Here is a 21265-nt window from a genome sequence, read left to right as displayed (position 1 = left end):
ACTGTATAAACAATGGTAATTAAGTACGATAACCACTGTGGTATTGTTAGTCAGGGCAGCATTCCCATACTTTATCCTTGAAAAAACTAAGATGCCCTTATAAAAATTAAATTTTTGAGTTAGTTTTGAACCTCAAATTAATTAAAGGTATGGGCATTTATAACAACATTTAGGGATAATTTTAGAAAACTCCTCCCATGTTTGGTTTTGTAACACAAACCTCCCTTGCGGTTTATGATATTAGGATTCAACAACAACAACAAACCCAGTGTATTCCCACCAAGTGGGGTCTGGGGAGGGTAAAATGTACGCTACCTCCGAAGAAGTAAAGAGGATTTATGATATTAGGATTATCTCCTTTTTTTTTTTTAGATTTTTTGTAACAATTCTTTTTACTTATTTATCCTTAAGTAAAATAAGTATGATCTCAATAATTTATTTTAGTAATATATTCTCTGGTTTAAATCTTTTGTAACCATTTTTCCGAGAATTTCTTTGAATTAAAAGCATAATGACGTGCCATTGTGGTCACACTTCACGAAAGCAAGTGCCTTCATCGCCGGTTTGTCACAAGAAACCACCCCACCCCTATCTATGTCCCAACCCCCAACCCACCCCCAATCCCGGTTAATACAACAACAACAACAACAAACCTAGTGTATTCCCACCTAGTGGGGTCGGGGGGTAAGATGTACGCAGTCCATACCTCTACCTCTGATGAAGTAGAAAGGCTGTTTCCGATAGACCCCCGGCTCAAGACACGAGATACTACACAAACACATAGTAAAACACAGAAGCAGATTACATAACATAAATACGGCACTCATAAGTAATATAAAACAGAGGAAAGCAACGGAAAGCATACAGATTCGTAATAAAACATGGAACACGGAAGACGGAATCATAACAGGAATAAAACCCCCACCAAGTAATTCCCTACACTAGCGACCCAAACTGGCCCTAATCCTCTGCCGAAATTCGCGCCCTCCAGACCTTCCTATCTAGGGTCATGTCCTCGGTGAGCTGTAACTGTTCCATGTCCCGCCTAATCACCTCGCCCCAGTACTTCTTCGGCCTACCCCTACCCCGCCTAAAACCATCCAACGCTAGCCTCTCGCACCTACGGACCGGGGCATCCATGCCCCTCTTCTTCACGTGTCCGAACCATCTCAATCGTACTTCCCGCATTTTGCACTCCACTGAAGTCACACCAACCTTCTCCCGGATAGTCTCATTCCGAACTCTATCCCCTCTAGTCAGTTCACACATCCAGCGCAACATCCGCATTTCTGCCACCTTCATTTTCTGGATGTGGGAGTTCTTAACTGGCCAACACTCCGCTCCATACAACAAGGCCGGATGGACTACCACCCTGTAGAATTTGCCTTTAAGCTTGGGCGGCACCTTCTTATCACACAGCACCCCCGACGCGAGTTTCCACTTCATCCATTCCGCCCCAATACGATGCGAGACATCCTCGTCAATCTCACCGTTACTCTGGATCACGGACCTAAGATACTTGAACTTATCCCTCTTACACACCTCCTGTGCTTCCAGCTTCACTACTACCTCATTCTCCCGCCTCACGTCATTAAACTTGCATTCCACATACTCTGTCTTGCTTCTGCTCACCCTGAACCCTTTAGACTCAAGAGTTTGCCTCCACACCTCTAATTTGTCATTCACACCCCCTCGAGTCTCATCTATCAGAACTACATCGTCTGCAAAAAGCATACACCACGGCACCTCCCCTTGAATGCGCCGCGTCAACACATCCATCACCAACGCAAACAAAAAGGGACTAAGAGTAGATCCCTGGTGCAATCCTGTCAGGACAGTGAAATGCTCTGAGTCTACTCCCGCCGTCCTCACCTGGGTTTTCGCTCCATCATACATATCCTTAATTACTCTGGTATATGCCAGCGGTACTCCACTCACCTCCAAGCATCTCCAAAGCACCTCCCTGGGGACTTTGTCGTATGTCTTCTCCAGATCGATAAACACCATGTGCAGATCCTTCTTCCGCTCCCTATACTGCTCCACCAACCTCCGCACCAGGTGGATTGCCTCCGTCGTCGAGCGGCCGGGCATAAATCCAAACTGGTTTTCCGAAATAGACACTATCCGTCTCAGCCTCACCTCGACCACTCTCTCCCAGATCTTCATAGAGTGACTTAATAACTTAATCCCCTTATAGTTATTGCAACTCTGAATGTCCCCCTTATTCTTATAGAGAGGGACCATGGTACTCCACCTCCACGCCTCGGGCATCTTTGCCGTCCTGAAGATTTCATTAAACAATCCAGTCAACCACCTTACACCAGCCTCTCCAACGAACTTCCAAAACTCCACCGGTATCTCATTCGGCCCCGTCGCCCTACCCCTTCGCATCCTGCGGACAGCTTGTCTAACCTCTTCTACCTTAAAGCGTCTACAATAGCTAAAATCCCGACACTCCTCTGAGTGCTCCAGTTCCCCTAACACAATAGCTCTATCCCCTTCGTCATTCAAGAGCCTATGAAAATACGACTGCCATCTCTTCTTAATGTGGCCGTCCTCCACCAACACTCTACCGTCCTCCCCCTTAATGCACCTCACCTGATCGAGGTCATGACCCTTCCTCTCCCTAGCCTTAGCGAGTCTAAACAACTTTTTCTCCCCTCCTTTCTCCTGTAACCCTGCATACAAGCTCTCAAAAGCGGCCGTCTTAGCTACCGTGACTGCTGACTTCGCCTCCTTCCTCGCTAGCTTGTACTCTTTCCTGTTTACCCGCTTCTCCTCTTCGTCCTTACTATCCACCAACTTAGCATACGCCCCTTTCTTGGTCCCCACTTTCTTCTCCACCTCTTCATTCCACCACCAATCCCCCCGACGGTGCCCGGCCCGGCCCCTAGAAACACCCAACACCTCACTTGCATTCTCCCTGATGCACCTTGCCGCCCTGTCCCACATACTATCCACGTCCCCCCTATACTCCCATACCCTCATTCCCGCCAACCTCTCCCCTATCTCCCACGCATTCACTGGCGTCAGGCCGCCCCACTTAATTCTCGGTCTACACTCCTTAGTCCTCGTCCTTCTTCGGGAAGCCCGAGTTCACCACCACCAGCCCAAAGGCCCTCGCAAACTCCAGTAGGGTCGCCCCCTCGTCATTTCTCTCCCCAAAACCAAAACCCCCATGCACGTCACCAAAGCCTCCCGGTAGCGCCCCGATGTGCCCGTTGAAATCCCCTGCTACAACAATCTTCTCCGAACTAGGCACGCCTCTCACCACCTCCTCCAAAGCCTCCCAAAACCGCATCCCGGTTAATAAAAGAATGAAAAAGAAGATTTTGTGCAACACAAGATAAAATCGACATGGATTAGGCAGTAGGTTTATTGCTACATCTGTTGTCACGCGACACATTCCAAGAAACAGGTGAGAAGTGTGGCGCGTGAAAAAAGATAGATGAGGAGACTGAGCTCAAGACCCATCTTAAATATGCTCGAATTGAAGTATTTGGTGAGGTTAATAAAATACCTAATGAAGTCACCATATCAAAGGATGGGTATAACTTAACTTCACCATTCCGATATGGGTTGAGAGAAATCCAAGCTTCAAAAAGATTCCGGCGACAAAATCGACGGTCTTGCAGGTTTCAGAGGAGGAGGCAATCAACTCAGAGGATAAAAGACTCGTTTAAGGCAATGTTATCAAAAGAAAAAGCGCAAAAAAGCTCTAAGGATAAAGCACAAAGGGAGAAAAAATAAGAATATATATGTTATGTCCAAGAATACTAATTACAAGCATGAATGCCAAATATATGAACAAAGAAATTGAAAAAGTATAATAAAGTGAAGCATCAATTGTTTAATGTCGCCTCATCAGAAGAGGCTCATTGACAAGGAAAAGTATGCCTTAGAAAATCGATGATGGTGCTGAACCGCACATTAAGTGAGGCAGCACGCTTAATATGTTTTGACCCTCGCTTTAGGGCTTTAGCGTGTCTTTGATAACATTGGTACAAGGTAATTGCACAGATTTGTGTGTCGACTGCTGTGGATTGGAATGCATGCACCCAGGTTGGTCACAATCCGAACAAACCAACAAGCCCCACTACATTAAATGGATCAATGGGAATTCTCAAATCAAGGAATTTGTACAAAATATTCAAAATGAGGAGTTGGGTTGTTGTAGTACCAATTCCTAACTTCAAATAGGAAAGAACAAGGATGATGCCTTGCAACTCAGTTTAGACATTGTTTGATATTATACTTCTTTTTTTGTTATTATTTGAACTCTATAGGTGCTTCTTAATCTTTATCATCATGGTGAATGACTTGAGTTTATTCTATCTGATGTATAACCTGTGAATTGATATTCTTTTCATTTTTCTAATGCAAGTTCTTAACTTATTGGTATATAATTTGATATATCAAGTATTACAGACATAATCATAATTTCATGCCCTATTCTGCTTGTATCCACTTTCTCAAGAATTTTTTCTTCTTGACTGCACCACTCCATGTCTTGTCTAACACCACACTGATGTCCATATCTATGCTAATTAGGATATATTTATGCATTTTGACTGAATGGCTATTTTCAGCGCTCACAAATGATGTAAGTATCAATAGCAGAAATTAACTGCTAAACTTTACCATTTAAAATCGAATCATGAATTTTGTTAACTTGCATAGTTATTTCATTGATGCAGCACTCGTGGAGTGATACTGTAACCGTGGCTATTGACTTGGAGGCCATGGGTGTTGGAGGCAAGTCAGGAATATTTCAGGTTCGTATCCTACTCTTACAGTCCTTTTCTGTCTCTACTTTTCATCTGGTTACTGAACAGGTGGTTATCGATGTTTATGAGATAAAACAAGCTGCTGCGTTGTTTGTTTTTCTCCATTTTTTTTTTAATGAGCTAATTTTACAAGCTGCTGCGTTGTTTGTTTTTCTCCATTTTTTTTTTAATGAGCTAATTTTGATTAGAGTTGCATCATGCATGCATATTTCTTCTCCTTTTTTCAAATGAACATCCTGAGCTTATTTATGATCAAAAGGGATGTTTTTAGACACTTCTTCTTTTCAAGAACGTCTCAAGGAGCCGTGTGGCCTTGAATATTATTCACTTTTTTCCATAAAATTATTTCACTTTATTTGAAAAATAGTTTCGCTATGAAAATTCCAAATTCAACTTGTAGCTACATTTGGAATTTGGAAAACAGCCAAAACCTTGGTTCACTTTTTTCACATTTAAATTTTTTTTTTTTTTCAAAAAAATCCTAAATCTTTTATTTTCATAAAATAACCTCATTTAAATTATATTCCATCTTCAAATAATATTTTATATTTTTTTTAAAAAATTACAAATACATTCTAAATATTGACTACAAAAACTATGGCCAAACACAATTGCAACTCCAACTCCAGCTCCAACTTTCAAAATTCCAAATAAAGTGAATTTTTCTTTTGTTTTTCCATGGCCAGACGCCTACCAAAAGTTCCTTTCTCCTTATCTTTGATTCTTATATTTCGCTTACTTGTTATTTAATTAACAGGCTGGTCCTCAGCCATGGGCAATTGAAACTTTTGCCTTGGCAGCAAAATTTCCATCTGGTCAAATAGTTGCACAGGTCAGTTTGCATAATTCGAAGAGAAATATTTTTACTAAAATTTTTGATTTATCATTTATGTTAGTAACACTCTGGGTTGAGGTTCTGAACTTACATTTCACCGTCTTTAGTGCTGCAGGATATATTTAAATCTGGGGCAATAAAATCTGCTACTGATTTCCAAGTGTACCAAGAACTTGCCGGTCTTTCTGGTCTGGACTTTGCATATGCTGATAATACTGCTGTATACCACACAAAGGTATTCAGTATGCCTCCCAATGAACTATTGTACTCTACCTTAATGGCAATTTGATATTTCTACTTACTGAGTACTGAGAAAGGCAATTTTGCAACACTAGAAAGGTAATTTTGCAACACTTACAATTCACATGGTATTTCAGCTTATCGAGGATATGATCGTAGATAGGAGGTTGTGGAGGATACCTTTTTTCTGTAAATTATTATAGGTAAGTTAAAGAAACTCATAATACTAAAACTACTCTTAATTGAAAAGTAATTGCAAAAGTTGTGATGCTTTCTTGTTTTTGTTTAATAGCGGATTTTTAGAATATCTTTATAATTCTTATTCATAATATTTGATTTTTTAGCTGAATCCTCGCACCCGTATCCATGCTCGGATTCGCATCCCTGATTCCTAAGATTTAAATTTTGACGAATCCGACTCTCGGATCCGCACCAGTCTCGGATACCTACACCCGAGTCCAAGTAGCTTAGGTTTCAAGCATCATAATATATGGAATTACTTGATAAGACATTCTATATGAAAGTTTGCGTACAGACAGAAAGCTGATTAGATCTTCTAGTATTATCTATATACCAAATCAAGGAAACTGCTGATGGGACTTTGAACCTCATTATGAACTACTTTGCGGATCTACAAACTGGAAATGGATTTCATGGACTTCCTCTTCTATTTACTGTTATAAAAAGTGTCAGGCGACTCTAGTGTTATTTAAAGTGATTGATCTGTCACTTAAAGTGATGAGACGATGCAAAACATTGGGTGGTTTCTTTGTATGGGTGAAGCAAAGCAGCTTCAAAGAAAAATGTACTTCACATAGTACGGAGTTTATTGGATCAAAAAAAGAGAAAAAGGAGGATAGAACAGAGCCTTTTGCTAAGTGAGTATTAGAATTCCTCTCCAAATATATGTTAGTTTAAGATGATTATCAACGTTGTTGCAAAAGCAGTTATACATAAATGACTATGGCTAATCACTTGAAATTTTTTACTCTTAATTGAGTATTGGAATTTCTCTTGAGATAGCAGACCTTGTTTTGGAAATAAATCACTATGGAAGTTATGATGGGAAATATTGTCTTTGGAAAGTGGTGGTTGATGCCAAATATAGGAGAGAAGGCATCTGGGCATCTAAAGTAGTTAAGACTCCATGGATTAGCTGGTTGGATTTGCTATGTTTGGGAGGAATTCAAGAAGTATGTTGACTTGATGGTGGGCAATGGGAAAAAGATCAAATTTTGGAAAGATAGTTGGGATGGTTATGGTTTGGCGGAAGACCAATTTCCCAACTTATATAGTCTGGCCAATAATTCTGAAGTCCTTGCAGATATATTCTCTGATGTTGGACGGAACTTTGAATTCAGCAGGAAGAAAAGCTGGCCTTTTATGGAAAGCTAATAGAAAAATACTCAATATTGATCCGTCGACTCAAGTACAAGAGTAGCCATGGAACATGATTTGGAAATCTTCAGTCCCAACAAAATTTCCTTTTTTTTTTTAGTTGGTGTCTCGTGAAGCATGTCCGACACAAGATGAGAAGGGGTTGGATCCTGTACAGCTACTTGTGTGAGAGATCATGTGAATCAGTGGATCATATTTTTGTATACTGTAAAGATGGGAATGCTCTTGATCTTCATAATTTGTTGGACTTGCTAGATTGTTTAGGATTTAATTTGATGAATTCCTGCTTTTTCGTTGAAATCCACATGATTAGCTTGATATTGTCTCCAATAAATGAATAAAATCTTACCTTGTTCCCCCAAAGAAAAAAAAAGAGAGAAACAGAAACTGTGATATTTTCATTTCATGGGTTGTTGAATTTATTATTTTGATGATATATTCAACTGAATCGTGAAATTAATATTTTCATGTTTGTATATTTGTATGTATATCAATATTAATAATCCCTCAGTCCCAAATTTATGTGTGTTTGACTGGGCAACACGAATTTTAAGAGAATAAGATTTGACTTTTAAAACTTGTTATCTAAAACAAGCCATAGATTTTTTGTTTTTTTAAAACTAACAAGCCATAGAAATTTTGTGGCCATAAATTAGCTCACTAAGGTTAAAATGGGAAGGTTAAGTTAAAATTGTAAATGTAGAAAGATTTTCTTTTTAGGACAGACTAAAGAGGAAAGAGTGCCCACATAAATTGGATGAGAGTGAGAGAGAGAGAGAGTAACTAGTTTTGATGTTACAAGCTATATTCCCATTGTTAGGAAATCATTGTAAATTGTGCGCTTCAGGCTGAAAGTGTTTAGTCTTGCTTCAAGACCCAATAAACTTGATCATTTCGTTCGATTTTATAATATTCTGGGAATGTGTTATTTTATTTTACAAATATGGTGCCTTTGGCATGCAGAATGACAAATTAAAGCTTTTGAAACCTGGTTCTCTTCAACATCTTGGAGAAAATATGCTTGCGTTTCTGCTCAAGGCTGGAACTTCTACAAATCTTCCCAAAGGCAAGGGGAAAAATTCCGGTGGAAAATCTGGCCAGGATACTGCTATATATTTTGACATTCTGGTATGTTCACGAACTGCAGTTCTTTTGTTTAATCTTTTGGTTTCTGTTGGTTGTTGATATACCTTTTTGCCTAGAAATTGGTGTTTACTGCAGGATAAATTATATTAATATGCACAACAACAGCAACAACAATAAACCCAGTGTATTCCCACAAAGTGGGGTCTGGGGAGGGTAGAATGTACGCAGTCCATACCGCTACCTCCAAAGAAGTAGAGAGGCTATTTCTGATAGACCCCCGGCTCAGGATAAAAATAGTGAGCAAGAGCGTAGTGAAACATAAAGCAGGGTATATGGCATAACATAAATAAGGAATAAGAAAATATAAACAAGAAATCAGAGCAATACGAAATAAGATAAATAAGCGCAATATGAAATAAGAGATTAAAAAAGGACATCTGGAAAGGGCAACCACCTAGTAGTAACATGCCCTCACAGACCAAAGGCACCCACCACCCCCAAACCCTCCCGACTAAAGGCTCCTACCTATGGACACAGTCCTAGGATTGCTGGCCCGGCTATACGTGAGCTCTTTTAACTACTTACTACAAACCACACACTCATCCTAGACTTCTCCCTTTGTTCGCGACCTCCACACCTTCCTATCTAGGGTCATGTCCTCAGTAAGCTAAAACTGCTCCATGTCATGTCTAATCACTTCCCTCCAGTATTTCTTCGGCCTAGCTCTCCTTCTTCTGATATGGAACATGAAAAACAAAAGATGGGTTCTGTAGATCTTATAATAACCAGTCAAATCGGGACTTGACTTCTGTGACAATTTGATTACTTAGAAAGCCTTTTGCTATTGGTAGTTCTTGAGATTATGAATACTGCCTCCGTCCTAATCTATATGATGTAGTTTGACTGGCACGGAGTTAAGAAATATGGAAAAACTTTGTAATGTTCCAAAACTACCCTTAGAAATAGTACACTTTTTTGAACTTTTTGTCAAATAAGTAGGACCCAACATAGATAAAATGTTGATAGTGTCATTAAATATTTGCCAAATAAGGAAATGTGTTGTTCTTTTTGGGTCTCACTAAAAAGGAAAGTGTCTCAGATAAACTGCGACAAAGGGAATATTTGTTTTTATCTTGGTAAAACACGTAGGTTTAAGTGATGATAAATTCTCACAATATAGAATTGAGGACATGTTTGATGTGAGCCACGTAACACTGACATGTGAATGTTATAGAAAAAATGGCAAGGGGCTGCCTCATATTACTGCTTGATTGTGAGAGTATTTTTAAAATTATTGAATACTAGATGAAGCGGAAATGGAGTGAGACGAATAACGAGGATTCGTATATTGATTCCGACCAGTTTTGGATTAGGTGTATAAAAGAAGTAGTAGTTGTTTGGTAAAGTGTCTAGATAACAAGGATTTAGATGAATTTTGACATGGATTACAAATCGCTTTGGCATCTCCTGTGATGGAAACATTACATTTAGTAGTTTACATGAGCAATAAGATAGTGTAACATATAGGGTAATCTATCAACAATTTGAAAGCCAAACTTAATGATTTGTCCGATGATTGGAGAAATGTCATAAGCTTGTACCAGTGTTATCAATGGCATGCCTGAGCGCTTCACTGTCGTCATCAAGTTTCTAAGGCATACTTTTCCTTGCCAAGGAGTGTTTTCTGAAGAGGTGACACTAAACAATTGATATTTCACTTTATCGTAATTGTTTTTCAGTTTCTTTGTTCATATATTTCATTAATGCTTAAAATTGTTAGTCTGGGACAACACATAAATATAAGTATTTTTTCTCCCTCTACGCCTTTTTTCATTGAAGCCCAAACTTTTATTTGCCTTTAAGCCCCAACAGACCTTAGAGCTTTTTTGCACTATTTGCTTTTGATAACACTGGCTTGTACTAAAAATTCTCTTTTGATAACACTGGCTTGTACTAAAAATTGATCAGATCACTGTGAGATTTTATACAACAGCGAAAGGTGGCATGTAAAATGTTGAAAGTCAAGATAATTATTTAGAATATTGTGTAAATTATTCTCAGGGATTGTGCTATGAAGCCAATGTAAAAGGTGGATATGATAGGTTGTGGACAAGTTGATTGTGGAAATTTATAATTCATCCCTGGTTTATCCATACATCAAATCGTGACTACAGGTAATGGAAATTGTAAAAGCAGATATTTGGCACAAAGTTAGAGAAAAAAGACTGTAAAAGCAATTTTCCTAGGTTTGAAATGCAAGTGAATTGCACACGGTTTCTGGTGCATTTGGCTTGATGGTTGTTCTAGATTACTTCAACGTTGGCATGTGCCTCTATCTTATTGATGGGATATAGCAAAATTCTTTCTTGACATGTGGAATAAGATAAAATATTTTCTTCCTAGTAGCTAAAGGCCATGGTTATTCTATGCTTTACCTTTTTGTTTGATTAATGAATTTAATTTCTAATCAGAAAGGACATATAGTTCCATACAATTGATATTTATCTGAGGTTTCCTCGAATAGTTCTGGTCTCTGATCCAAATTTGAAGTCTGAATCCCTGTGGCTTGGGACCAGTAAGCATGTAAAGGACAGGGAATCTAATGACAAAAGATTCTCCAGCTACTGAGGGCGAACTTAATATCTTATTGTTTGTTAAAAGCAAGGAAAGTTATAATTGACTCTCGATGCTTTTTTATGGTAAACACTGATAATTTCCTATTTAGAGTTTATCCTGCTTTCATTTTGCATGGCAAATTTGTTTCCTAAGCATTTGTAACTAATATTTCAGGGAACATACATGGTCGTATTCCGTCAGCGATTTGCCAGTATGCTCTACAATTCAATGATATTGCAGGCACTTTTAATATGGATGACATCATTAATTATGGGTGGATATTCTGCCCTGGTGTCATTGGCCTTATCTTCCTTGAGTCTCATGCTCATGTGGATGTGCGCCATCGGTTTCTCCGTACTTGTGGCCTTTGTTCTTCCCCTCGTATCATCTTCACCAATTCCCTTCATTTCAAGTCCATGGCTAGTAGTTGGTTTGTTCGGTGCACCTGCTGTGCTTGGGGCTTTCACTGGTCAACATGTGGGTTATCTCATTCTGTTGAAGCATCTGACAAAGACATTTTCAAGAAGAAATAGAAACCTACCTTTGGTTGTGCGAGAAGATCTGGCAAAGTTAGATGCTGAGAGGTGGCTCTTCAAAGCCGGTTTAATGCAGTGGCTTGTTCTTTTGATTGTTGGAAACTTTTACAAGATAGGATCTTCTTATTTGGCTTTAGCTTGGCTAGCCACTCCTGCATTTGCATGTGAGTCCACATTTATTTCATTCGTTAGCTTTGACATTTAAGATATGAACATGAGACCCCATAAGTCTCCCTGCAGCGAATGAAAATCTAGATTTAATGAATTGCCCTTGTAGATTAACTAGAATTCCTTGTATCAGTAGTTAGCGCTGTTAACTGATCAATGTTCTGAAAATCTAGATGGTTTGCTTGAAGCAACTTTGTCACCAGCACGGCTGCCAAAACCACTCAAAACTCTCACCTTGCTGATCGGATTATCTGTGCCGTTCTTGCTTTCTTCTGGCATAATTATTCATTTGGTTGCCACACTAATTGGCACTGCTGTTCGACTTGAAAGGTAAAGCTCCAAGATAGTTTTTACACTAACAGGCCCTCAGTTTATGATAACAGATTTTCCAGTTCCTTAATATCTAGTCACGACCCAAACTGGGAGGTCATCACTGTATTGGCAGTATGTAACACTATCCTCCCCTCCTTTAGTAACATTTTTCTTTACCCTAACCGCACCCGCTTGTTGTTTTTCTTTACAAATGTTTGAACCCACTCCACACTCGCCCCGCACGCGCAGAAGCTTAAACCCGCCCCGCCCCGCACCCGCAGAAGCTTAAACCTGCCCTGCCCCATTGCCATCCCTACTCTTGTGTATTCCTGACTATGTAAAAGATACACATTAGCATTGTTAACAAATTGTTGTGTTTGTTGCGCTGTATTTCTGATCCTGATATTATATCTAAAGTATAATCAGAGAGTTGCATTTTTAATGTTTCACATTATGCAGGAGTCCTGGCAGCAACCCTGAGTGGCTGGGCAATGTAATAGTTGCAATATTTATTGCTGCCATAGCATGTTTGACACTGGTATATCTTTTGTCATATATTCATATTTCAGGTATTTTTCTAATGTATTTTTCATATTTTATTGCAGATGGTAGTGATATTGTTATGTTTGCAAAGCTGTCCTTAGGCTATGTGGGCTGTCTAGTTAATTTATACCCTATCTAATAATTCATATTTTTGGTACCCCATCTGTTAGGCTGTTATTTGAAGTACTTCTGTGATGACAAGCATTGAATTGCTTGGGTGGGTACATCTTCTGCTTTTCTACATTGTTTATATGTATGAAGTAACGTTTCTGCCAAAATCCCCTTCCACACTTAGATTCAAACGGTTCTCATTAGACCAAGGACTTTAGCCGCACCCACTTATTATTAGACAAAGGTCTTTAACCATACACTCATCCATTTAGGCCAAGGGACTCCAACCACGAACTCGTAGGCGAGGGACTCTAACCTCTAGCTTCTTAGGCAAGCTACTCTAACCACAAATCCTTTAGACCAGGGACTCTAACCACAAGTCCTTTTGACAAGGGACTCTACCCATAAGTCCTTTCCTTAGGCATGGAACTCTAACATCCTGCATTTTCATTTTCACTAGGCATGGGACTCTAACCTCATGCATTCACATTTGGCATGGGACTCTCAACCTCATGCATTGTCATTAGGCATGAGACTCTAACCTCATGCTTTCACATTTGGCATGAAACTCTAACCTCATGCATTGTCATTAGGCATGGGACTCACCTCATGCATTGTCATTAGGCATGGGACTAATCTCATGCTTTCACATTTGGCATGGGACTCTAATCTCATGCATTGTCATAGGCATGGGACAGTAACCTCATGCTTTCACATTTGGCATGGGACTTTAACCTCATGCATTGTCATTAGGCATGGGACTCTAACCACATGCTTCGTGGGACTCTAACCTCAAGTCGCCTTATTATTATTATTATTATTAGGAAAGGGACTTTAACCACAAGCCCTCTCATTACCATTACTAATGGACATTTGATTCCTAACTCTTTTGTTCAAGCCTTTTTCACCCATACACTTCATCTCTGCACTTAAGGACTCACCCATTTGACCAATTCAACACCACATATGAGCACATGGTCTTCATTGAACCATTCATCCATTACACACTTTAATAGGCAAATGCTTTAATTCAATTCATCATTCAATTCATATTTATGGTCATCAAGACCCTTACAAATATTCACACTTCACTAGCAATCTTACAACACATCATATACCCCACATTAGTTCAAAACACAATTCAAGTTCATTTTCATGTTTTAGGGACCTTGACCCCTTATTAGTCATCAAACCAACAATGTCATAAATTACACATTATATGACTCATAATACCTCTACAATGTCACTTATCAACCATTCATACTTATTGAGACATGCCCTAGTTCTAAACATCATCATCATGTGACTAGACAACAATCCACTTAGACACTTTCACAAACACCTCGTGTGCATGCCTTTATCAAGGCCAACTTCAAAGCAGCAATCATCAATATTAAGGTTCCTCAAAACCCATTTGTTAAGCTACAAACAAGAAGCACCCACATGTGCAAAACATCAACGATATTATGTATAAACACAAGTCTAAACAAGAACACACATAACTCATCACTAGGCATCAAACCCTTAACATTTTGATTTCAAAATCTCGATGTACACTTTCTAATTCAAGTTTAAAATACATGGTTTTTGTGTTATTTAACAAGGGAGAGAGGTACATGCCTTATACAAGTTGATTCAAGGAAGAACTTGACACCTCTCTTGCCTCTAGATGAACCATCTTCAAACCCTAGCCTCCAATCTTGTTTCAAGAACTTTTGAGCGTTTTGGAATGTTTAATCCACCAAGCAAGTGTTATGTGAGGCTAAGATGACTTATATAGTGAGGGGACATAAGAGTTTTAGGTGTAGGAAATGACCATAAGGTCCTTAACTAAAAACTGGATTTTGACCACGATGGAAGGTACGACTCACTTGAGTCAACCGTGCCCTAGGGTACGAGTGGTACCCTAATTCGTACCCTAGGCTCCTCCTAGGTCACCTACACTGGTTAGGGTACGACTACACATACTTGAGTCGTATCCAAAGGATACGATTCATGCCCTAACTCGTATGCTTCAACTGTACCTAGAACAGTCCAATCAAGTTTTGAGACTTCACTCTGTACGACTCACTCGGTACGACTCGTACCTTGGGTATGATTGAGGGAGGGTGTCACTCGTACCTAGAACAGTAAGTAGCCCTCATCACACTGCCTAGGGTACGAGAGAGAAGGGAAGGGAAGATATGACTCGTATCTAAGGGTAATGAGTGACATGCCCAAGCCGTATCATGGACAGTGTGTCCAAAGATAAAAATTTTTGGCAGGCCAAGATCTTGGGTGTTTCATTCTCTCCCCCACTTAGGATCATTCGTCCTCAAATGACGGGTAGAGAAAATATATACACTATTCAACACATTATCACAAATCAAACCAACTTTTAAACAAATTAGAAACAAGCACACAACAAGAATACGACACATAAACATGGTCATCATCAATCAACCGTTTCATTTCACTGACTTTGGGACTCAAGCCTATTACTTATCAAAACACTTACTCATTTTCACGGCTTAGGGACTTTAACCCAATGACTTACCAAAGGTACTTGTACAATTCAAGGATTAGGGACTTGAACCCACTATCTATCAACTTGTACAATTCAAGGATTAGGGACCTGAACCCACTATCTATCACGGACAGGAATCAACTCAAAGCTTGGGGGCTTAAACCCCTCATCTAAAGACACAATTCATTTCAAAACATCGGGGACTTAAGCCCATTGTTTATCAAAGACACAAATCATTGAGACCTCTTTAAAGAATAAGGGTTCTGAGATACCAATACCAACCACATAACCCAAAGATCCAACATATAGTTGAAAAAACCCAAAACTGTATAACCACTATGGTATGAAAGCAATTCACAAGTTTTGCCTTCCCAAACCTCCTAAGAACCCAACACACTATTGGTTTATCTTATCCACCAATCACAACATCCAAGCCTACTGCCTATAAACCCACAGTATGATCTATTCACCAAAAGATCTAGCACCCTCTATCATTTCCACAAGGGTTTCCTCCACCTATTCCTTTCCTAACCATTTCCCAAGACCTTACCTTACCTTCCAAAACCTTAAACTCTAGTAGTGTAGTCATCCTAGACTCTCCCCCACTTAGGGACTTCTACATTCCCTATTACATAACATCACTATGCTTCCCAAGCCACTACCATTCTAATATAAGAGGAGCCATTTAAGGAGCAGAGGTACAAGAATTATCCATGCCACCTAAGGCAAGACAAAGACCTTTGAATCAAGACAACACCATAGGTGCAAAGTACTTCATAACAACCACCTAAACCATAATGGAGAATCATCTCGAGCAAACCATACCATAAAAGGAGTCCTTAGAGCTGAACACCGAAAGAAACACAGCCGTATATACCATAGGTAGGGGTGTTCATGGTTTGGTTTTTAACCAAACCGAACCGCGATCCAAACCAAACCGATTAAAAAAACTGGTATTTGGTTAGGTTTGGTTTTGAATTTTAAAAACCGATACTAATTTGGTTTGGTTTGGTTTGGTTTTACTCTAAAATAACCGACAAAATAACCAAACCGAACCGATATATATATGTATATTATAAATATTTATGTATTATTCATAAATACAATATAAATATTATTTACATTTTATATTTAATCATGATTTAACTTTAGTTGTAACACATTAAGTCATTTCTTTATCTAGTTGATAGTACCTTATGAGATTCTAAGTGAATTTTGCACTTTGAATGACAAACGATACTAATTGTGAAAATAATATCTTGTTGTATATTGAAATTTATAGCTGAGATTCATTTAACTATAGACAATCATTAATTTTAACTTTTTTTTTAACCTTGTTGAGCAAGAAGTTTACGTGTTCACCTTTTGGGAGTTTTATCATATTATTCTGTTAAATGTAGTTTTAAAATATATTTTTAGAAGCATTCATGTGGTGTTGTTCATAGCTTTGCCGAAGTATAGCACTCAGTTGACATCTTAGTTTTAAGGTTGAGATACAACACTCGGTTAACATCTCATATGTTAGATTGGATTTGTTTTTTCTAATTTTTAACTTTTATCATTAGCTAAAGTTATAAACCCAAAGGTCCGAACCAAGCCGAACTAAACCGACAATAACCAAACCGACGGTTATTTTTTTGTTTGGTTTGGTTTGGTTTTAGAAATTTAAAAACCGATTAAGTTGGTTTGGTTATGGTTTTGATCAATAACCGACCCAAACCGACCCATGAACACCCCTAACCATAGGTAGTGTGAAATGAGGTTAAGACTCATATCCCGGGAACAAGATGAATACAAAGTGAACTTTAGGCATAAGTGCTAAAAGAATGCATGCAACACTAGTAGAGTAATCTCTTAGCCGAGATAGAAGAGAATCACTGGAGTCTGCCACCTGATTTTTCCTTGAAGTCCACCGCTCGAAGAAAATGTAAGATTAACCATCAACCTTCATCTCGTCATACGAGCTCCTTGCTTTAACCCATTCAACGACTAGACCTCCAATTGACTAGTTCAACCTAAACTCTCGGCCTATATGGCCCAACTCTCCCACTATTGAATTTCGCCAAGTCATCAACCTCATCCAACCTACTAATTTACCTCCACGATTCCTGCATTGCTATGCCAGATCTAACATACTACCTTTGTCAACATCGACATCTAAGATTCCCACTTAGTGTCTATCAACCATTATGCACTACTAACCAAGTACCCTATATAAGGTAAGCATATATAGGGTCCACTCCACATGGAGGACACTATAAATTCTTCATCCACTCGGGAAAAATCGCCCGCTTGATGCCTGAAAGCACAGAAACTCCACCATAATCATTCTATAAAGAAAGAATGGAAATTGGACAAATGTCCGGAACCAGACAAATTCACAACTCAGTCCCTCTCCTTACCGGAGTACTACGAAGCTAAGTTGCTCAGACCCGGCTGCGTGTGTCGGACTCGGGTGCGGATCCGAGTGTCGGATCCTTCATGATTGAATTTTTAAGATTCGGGGATCTGGATCTGGATATGGATACAGGTGCGGGGACTCGGCAAAAAAAATTGAAAGGTTATACATATAATTACAAAAATATCAATTATGCATAATTATATACATGAGATTTTGTGAAAAACTTACATGTAACTTTTGCCTTGTAGAGTTAGATCATGAAGGAACGAGACCGCAAGCAAATACACCTCTTTAAAAGGGCATGATTCATTCCTTTTCCTACAACTCGCACAACAGAGTATTAAAATAAGATAGTATAACTATAACACATTGAAATATAGCAAATAAAAAGCTAAAACAAAGCTAAGATTAAGAGAGATATTAAACATACCTTTTAGTCTTTTGGAAGTAAGTCGAGATGACTAGACGTGTTACTAAGTTAGAATCAAATAGACTAAGAGAAAGTCACGAGAGACACAAGTCAATTAACCATTCAAATTAAGAGTCAAATGATCACCAAAAATCATACATAAACTACATGTTCACAAGTTCCTATATAAAAAATAATTACATAAAATTTACGTTTGAACTAAGTTCTATTTGAACCATGTAATATGAACATGGGAATATCTAAATCAAAGATCATTTTCTTCAATTTCCTTCATGTTATTATCTTCTTCTAAATTCTCAAGTTCATTTTCAAAGAACACACCTTCTAGTTGAGGTTCATCGATTGACAATTCAACTAACTCATTGATACTTTCATCAATGCTGAAATGGTCTCCACCTAAAACAATACCAAATGAATTTAGAATATTGTGAAAGAAACTTATCATAATAAAAAAATTACTCAAGAAGTATCAAAAGACTTACCTAAATCCCAATATTTGCTTGGACCACTTATGTATTTTTCTTTCTTTAGAGAAAGCAAGTAAAGATTATAATGCACAAACACTAAATCTTCGGCTCTTGAAGAAGCTAACTTAACTTGTTTCTCTTGATGCTTATGGATCAATGAATAAGTGCTCCAATTTCTTTCACAACAAGATGAAGAAGCTGGTTGGGAGAGCAACTTGTAAGCCAAACTTTGTGAAAGTGGAGCATTTACACAATAGTTAGCCCACCAAGATAGAGGATCTTCATACCCCATAGCATCAATCACGTGAGGCTCACTAAAGTAACCACTTAAACTACAAAATGCCCCATACTTAAAAGAATCTTGCTTCAAATCATTTGGATCTTTGAAAGCATTTGATCCTATTTGAGGCAATCTCCCTATCTTCATTCGGTGGAAGTCTTCTTATCCCATTATCTTCCCCTTGAAGCCACGATTCATGATCGTATTTGGGAACCATGTAATGTGCTAAACAATGAAATGGGAAAAATTTCTTGAATTGTATCAAAAAATTCTGATTGGCCGTTAATAAGATATTTCCCCTCGTGCTCAAATACAATCACCTTCACCTTTTCAATCATGGTATCCCACATGTCATAAATAAGATGCAATTGTGAAATATCAAGATTGGCTCTTCTAAGCATGGATACATCTTCAATGACTTTACTAAATAACTTAGCGATATACCCACCATCCTTGACAACACCACTATAATTAATGGATTTCAAGAATATAGGTCCACTACTAGATGCTCCCATTATATTTATCAAGGGTCGTCTTTTAATATCCGACCATCCGTCCGAACATATTGACAATCCTTTTCTTTTCCATGTATCTCTAATAGGTTGTAATTTTCTATTTATATTAGCTTTTTCTTGAGCCAAAAGTATTGTTCTTAACCTATTATAAGTGGGTAGAATATAACCAGGTATAGGATTTGCCGCAAAAACTCAGAACACTTTTTAAAATAAGGAGAAGTTGCAAAGTTGAATGATAAACTTGAAGCATAGAACATTCGAGCCGCCAACTTGTCGGCAATATTTCTGTTGGCAATGCTAAACGACTTCTCTAGTGCTCCACCCGTCGATCCTTTTGGCCTTTTCGATTGTGATAAATCCGAGCCATCGGGGAGGGATACATAATCTGACTTTTTTCTTGCATCTAATTGAACCATTGATTTTTTCTTTTCAACTTCTTCATTCTCCATCTTTAATGTTGCACATACTTCATTACTAATTTCTTTATATATTGCAACTCCATGACCAGAAAGTTTTAACAGATTTGCTTTCACCTTAGAATATGAACCTGTAACCCTTTTATTACAAAAGTTACATGACCATATTCTATTTCCACCATCATTAGGAGCAATCATAAGAACCTTGACATGATTCCACAAAGGTTTATCATCAAAATCGAATCCAACACTTTTTGTTGGTCTTAAAATAGTCTTTCCTTTTGTTGTTGATGCTTCCATGGTAGAACAGAGCTTTAAAAAATTCTTAGCTATAGAAGTGTTTTTTTTTTAAGAACAGAGAACGTTTGCAATGTTATGGTGTCTTTTAGAGCAAGAATGAGAGGGAAAGTTAAAGAGTTGGTGAGAAAATGAAGTTTCCAAGAAGTAAAAATAGTAGAACTGTTAGTACATCTGCAAGAATGGACATTTTGATAGATATTTGACTCTTTTTTGTTATCAAAAAATGTATTTTAAAGATTATTTTATTTAAAATAGTATTTGATTCAGAATAGATATAATTATATAGAAAATATATGAAAATAGGTATTAACATATAAAAGCACCCATTTATGATAAAATTTTCAAATGAAAATATTCGAAAGTAAAAAATATCACATCTCATTTAATGAGATTTGTACTATTTTAAATAAAATAATCTTTAAAATATATTTTTTGATAACAAAAAAAGTCAAGTGTCTATTCTTGCGGATGTACTAATAGTTCTATTATTTTTACTCCTTGGAAACTTTATTTCTCACCAACTCTTCAACTTTCCCTCTCTTTCTTGCTCTAAAAGACACCATTACACTGCAAACGATCTCTGTTCTTAAAAAAAAAAAACTTCTATAGATAAGAATTTTTTAAAGCACTGTTCTACCATGGAAGCATCAACAACAAAAGGAAAGAGTATTTTAAGACCAACAAAGGCAGAAATGCAAGGTAAGGCTATGTAAGGTTGGGCCCTTCACTGGGCACTGCACATATTGGTAGCTTTAGTGCACCGGGATGCCCCTTTTTTTTTAAAAGTGTTGGATTCGATTTTGATGATAAACTTTTGTGGAATCATGTCAAGGTTCTTATGATTGCTCCTAATGGTGGTGGAAATAGAATATGGTCATGTAACTTTTGTAATAAAAGGGTTACAGGTTCATATTCTAAGGTGAAAGCACATCTGTTAAAACTTTTTGGCCATGGGGTTGCAATATGCAAAGAAATTAGTAATGAAGTATGTGCAACATTAAAGATGAAGAATGAAGAAGCTGAAAAGAAAAATCAATGGTTCAATTAGATGTAAGAAAAAAGGCAGATTGTGTATCCTTTCCCGAAGGCTCGGATTTATCGCAACAGAAAAAGCCAAAAGCATCGACGGGTGGAGCACTAGAGAAGTTGTTTAGCATTGCCGATAATTTGGAGACTCGAATGTTCTATGCTTTGGGTTTATCATCCAACCTTGCAACTTCTCTTTACGTTAAAAAGTATTCGAGTTTTTGGCGGCAAATCTTATACCCGATTATATTCCACCCACTTATAATAGGTTAAGAACAACACTTTTGGCTCA

At 38.1% G+C, this 21265-nt stretch overlaps 1 protein-coding gene across 5 annotated transcripts in view; it reads left to right on the top strand.

Annotated features, from left to right (window-relative positions):
• Positions 1–21265, top strand: part of LOC107847553 (endoplasmic reticulum metallopeptidase 1) — a 43820-nt gene that overhangs the window by 6836 nt on the left and 15719 nt on the right. Inside the window, exons 1-8 of one of the 5 annotated variants that reach the window (XM_016691883.2) lie at positions 3778–4603; positions 4698–4775; positions 5545–5619; positions 5738–5857; positions 8224–8388; positions 11137–11662; positions 11840–11996; positions 12438–12547. In XM_016691883.2, coding sequence (XP_016547369.2) covers positions 4445–4603; positions 4698–4775; positions 5545–5619; positions 5738–5857; positions 8224–8388; positions 11137–11662; positions 11840–11996; positions 12438–12547 — 1390 coding nt within the window. In that variant the 5' untranslated portion in view covers positions 3778–4444. Of the gene's footprint in view, positions 1–3777; positions 4604–4697; positions 4776–5544; positions 5620–5729; positions 5858–5999; positions 6066–8223; positions 8389–10437; positions 10521–10902; positions 11046–11136; positions 11663–11839; positions 11997–12437; positions 12548–21265 lie in introns of those variants that run through there. The other 4 variants (XM_047399350.1, XM_016691882.2, XM_047399352.1 and 1 more) reach the window with 4 other exon arrangements.

Source organism: Capsicum annuum, chromosome 11 (assembly GCF_002878395.1).
Source record: "Capsicum annuum cultivar UCD-10X-F1 chromosome 11, UCD10Xv1.1, whole genome shotgun sequence".
Classification (NCBI taxonomy): domain Eukaryota; kingdom Viridiplantae; phylum Streptophyta; class Magnoliopsida; order Solanales; family Solanaceae; genus Capsicum; species Capsicum annuum.
The sequence above is the reverse complement of the archived record's forward strand: the minus strand, read 5'-3'. Positions and strand labels throughout refer to the sequence as shown.